At 36.7% G+C, this 2,904-nt stretch overlaps 1 protein-coding gene across 1 annotated transcript; it reads left to right on the plus strand.

Annotated features, from left to right (window-relative positions):
* Positions 1 to 398: 398 nt before the first annotated feature.
* Positions 399 to 2,537, plus strand: ZBTB1 (zinc finger and BTB domain containing 1; the record flags this gene model as incomplete). Its single annotated transcript, XM_084240927.1, has 1 exon — positions 399 to 2,537. One exon carries the CDS (start codon positions 399 to 401, stop codon positions 2,535 to 2,537), a length of 2,139 nt encoding a protein of 712 aa, XP_084097053.1.
* Between the last annotated feature and the right edge of the window lie 367 nt (positions 2,538 to 2,904).

Raw genomic sequence — 2,904 nt, forward strand, 5'->3', positions numbered from 1 at the left:
TCAGTTTAAGTTGCTATTTTACTATCATTGTTTGTATTCTTTAGTCCTTTTAAACTACTGACGTTATTCCTTTAAAATTTAATATATGAATTATTTCCCTACCCCAAGCTGTAATGAAACCAAAATGATGGCTTTTGCTCTTAATATCTGTGCTTATATTTCTCAAAATTGAAATGAGAAGTTTGGCAGGGTATGTTCAACTTCAAATTGAAAAATGATTGAGGTATATATTACTGCATATTGCTACAGTAGAATGGAAAACTGTTCATACCTAGATTATAATAGCAAAGTCATACAAGTCACAAATCAAGATCAAAGTCATTCTTTTTTCAGAGCTTTTCTGATGTCTTGTCTGACTTTAATATTTCTGTTTCACATAGGTCTCTAATTAATAGAAGATGGCAAAGCCCAGCCACAGCAGCTACGTCCTTCAGCAGCTAAACAACCAAAGGGAATGGGGTTTTCTCTGTGACTGTTGTATCGCAATTGATGACATTTACTTTCAAGCACACAAAGCAGTTCTAGCTGCCTGTAGCTCCTATTTTAGAATGTTTTTCATGAACCATCAGCATAGTACTGCACAACTGAATCTCAGCAACATGAAAATCAGTGCTGAGTGTTTTGATCTCATTTTGCAATTTATGTATTTAGGGAAAATCATGACGGCTCCCTCCAGTTTTGAGCAATTTAAAGTGGCTATGAACTACCTACAGCTATACAATGTTCCTGACTGTTTAGAAGACATACAAGATGCAGATTGTTCTAGTTCAAAATGTTCCTCTTCTGCTTCTAGCAAACAGAACAGCAAAATGATATTTGGGGTAAGAATGTATGAAGATACTGTGGCTAGAAATGGCAGTGAAGCCAACAGGTGGTGTGCAGAGCCAAGTTCAACAGTAAATACACCACACAATAGAGAGCCTGATGAAGAGTCTTTACAATTAGGTAATTTTCCTGAACCACTATTTGATGTATGTAAAAAAAGTTCTGTGTCCAAATTATCTACTCCAAAAGAACGTGTGTCACGACGCTTTGGACGGAGTTTTACTTGTGATAGTTGTGGTTTTGGCTTTAGCTGTGAGAAATTATTAGACGAGCATGTGCTAACCTGTACTAACAGACATTCATACCAAAACACAAGGTCTTACCACAGAATAGTAGATATTAGAGATGGAAAAGACAGTAATATCAAAGCTGAGTTTGGTGAAAAGGATTCTTCTAAAACATTTTCTGCACAGACGGACAAATACAGAGGAGACCCAAGTCAGGCTGCTGATGATTCAACTTCAACCACTGGAAGCAGAAAAAGCACGGCAGAGTCTGAACTAGGAAGTGAAGAAAAAAGCAGAGCAGCAGAGAGAAAAAGAATCATCATCAAGATGGAGCCAGAAGATATTCCTACCGATGAACTGAAAGATTTTAACATTATTAAAGTGGCTGATAAGGACTGTAACGAATCCACTGACAATGATGATTTAGAAGATGAACCTGAAGAGCCATTTTATAGATACTATGTTGAAGAAGATGTCAGTATTAAAAAAAGTGGCAGGAAAAGTCTGAAACCAAGGATGTCGATAAATGCTGATGAAAGAGGAGGTCTAGAAAACATGCGGCCCCCTAACAACAGCAGTCCTGTACAAGAGGACGCTGAAAATGCATCTTGTGAGCTGTGTGGACTCACTATTACAGAAGAGGACCTTTCGTCTCACTACTTAGCCAAACACATTGAAAATATCTGTGCATGTGGTAAATGTGGACAAATACTTGTTAAGGGTAGACAGCTTCAGGAACACGCTCAGAGATGTGGAGAACCCCAAGATCTGACCATGAATGGGCTAGGGAATACTGAGGAGAAGATGGAGATGGAGGAGAATCCTGATGAGCAGTCTGAAATTAGAGACATGTTTGTAGAAATGTTGGATGACTTTAGGGACAATCATTTCCAGATGAACAGTATGCAAAAGAAGCAGTTATTTAAACATTCTGCTTGTCCTTTTCGATGTCCTAATTGTGGCCAGCGTTTTGAAACGGAAAATCTAGTGGTCGAGCATATGTCTGGCTGCCTAGACCAAGATATGTTTAAGAGTGCCATCATGGAAGAAAATGAAAGAGATCACAGGCGAAAGCATTTTTGTAATCTGTGTGGAAAAGGGTTCTATCAGCGATGTCACTTGAGAGAACACTATACTGTTCATACTAAGGAGAAACAGTTTGTTTGTCAGACATGTGGAAAGCAGTTTTTAAGAGAACGTCAGTTGCGACTGCACAATGATATGCACAAAGGCATGGCCAGGTATGTCTGTTCCATTTGTGATCAAGGAAACTTCAGAAAACATGACCATGTACGGCATATGATTTCGCATTTATCTGCTGGTGAGACGATATGCCAGGTCTGCTTTCAGATATTCCCCAATAATGAACAGTTGGAACAGCACATGGATGTTCATCTGTATACATGTGGAATATGTGGAGCAAAATTTAATTTGAGGAAAGATATGAGATCACATTATAATGCCAAGCATTTGAAAAGAACATAAGTGATTTTCTACTGTACTAATGTTTAGTTGATAGCAGACAAAACACCAAAGCAAAAGATATGAGCTATTTAGAAATTGTTTTTATAAGATGAATTGTTGGAAACAATTTCAAGGCCCTTTTACCTTAAATATTTTTGTTTAGGATCTTAAGTATCTATATCTTAGGTGTTATTAAATGCTTATTCTTTTTGTTATTTCTTAATAGAATTCTTTGTTTTTAGTTTGTTTTAGCTATGATTAAAATTACTTTTAAATGTAGATTACAAGTGGTTGTTACCCCTTCGATGACTATTAAACTTTAGTTTTTTATCAATAAGGTGATGACTTCAATATTTCTAAGTGTTTTTTTAGGATTATGTGAAATTTT

The sequence above is a fragment of the Talpa europaea genome (assembly GCF_964194135.1).
Source record: "Talpa europaea genome assembly, chromosome: 8".
NCBI classification, from domain to species: Eukaryota; Metazoa; Chordata; class Mammalia; order Eulipotyphla; family Talpidae; genus Talpa; species Talpa europaea.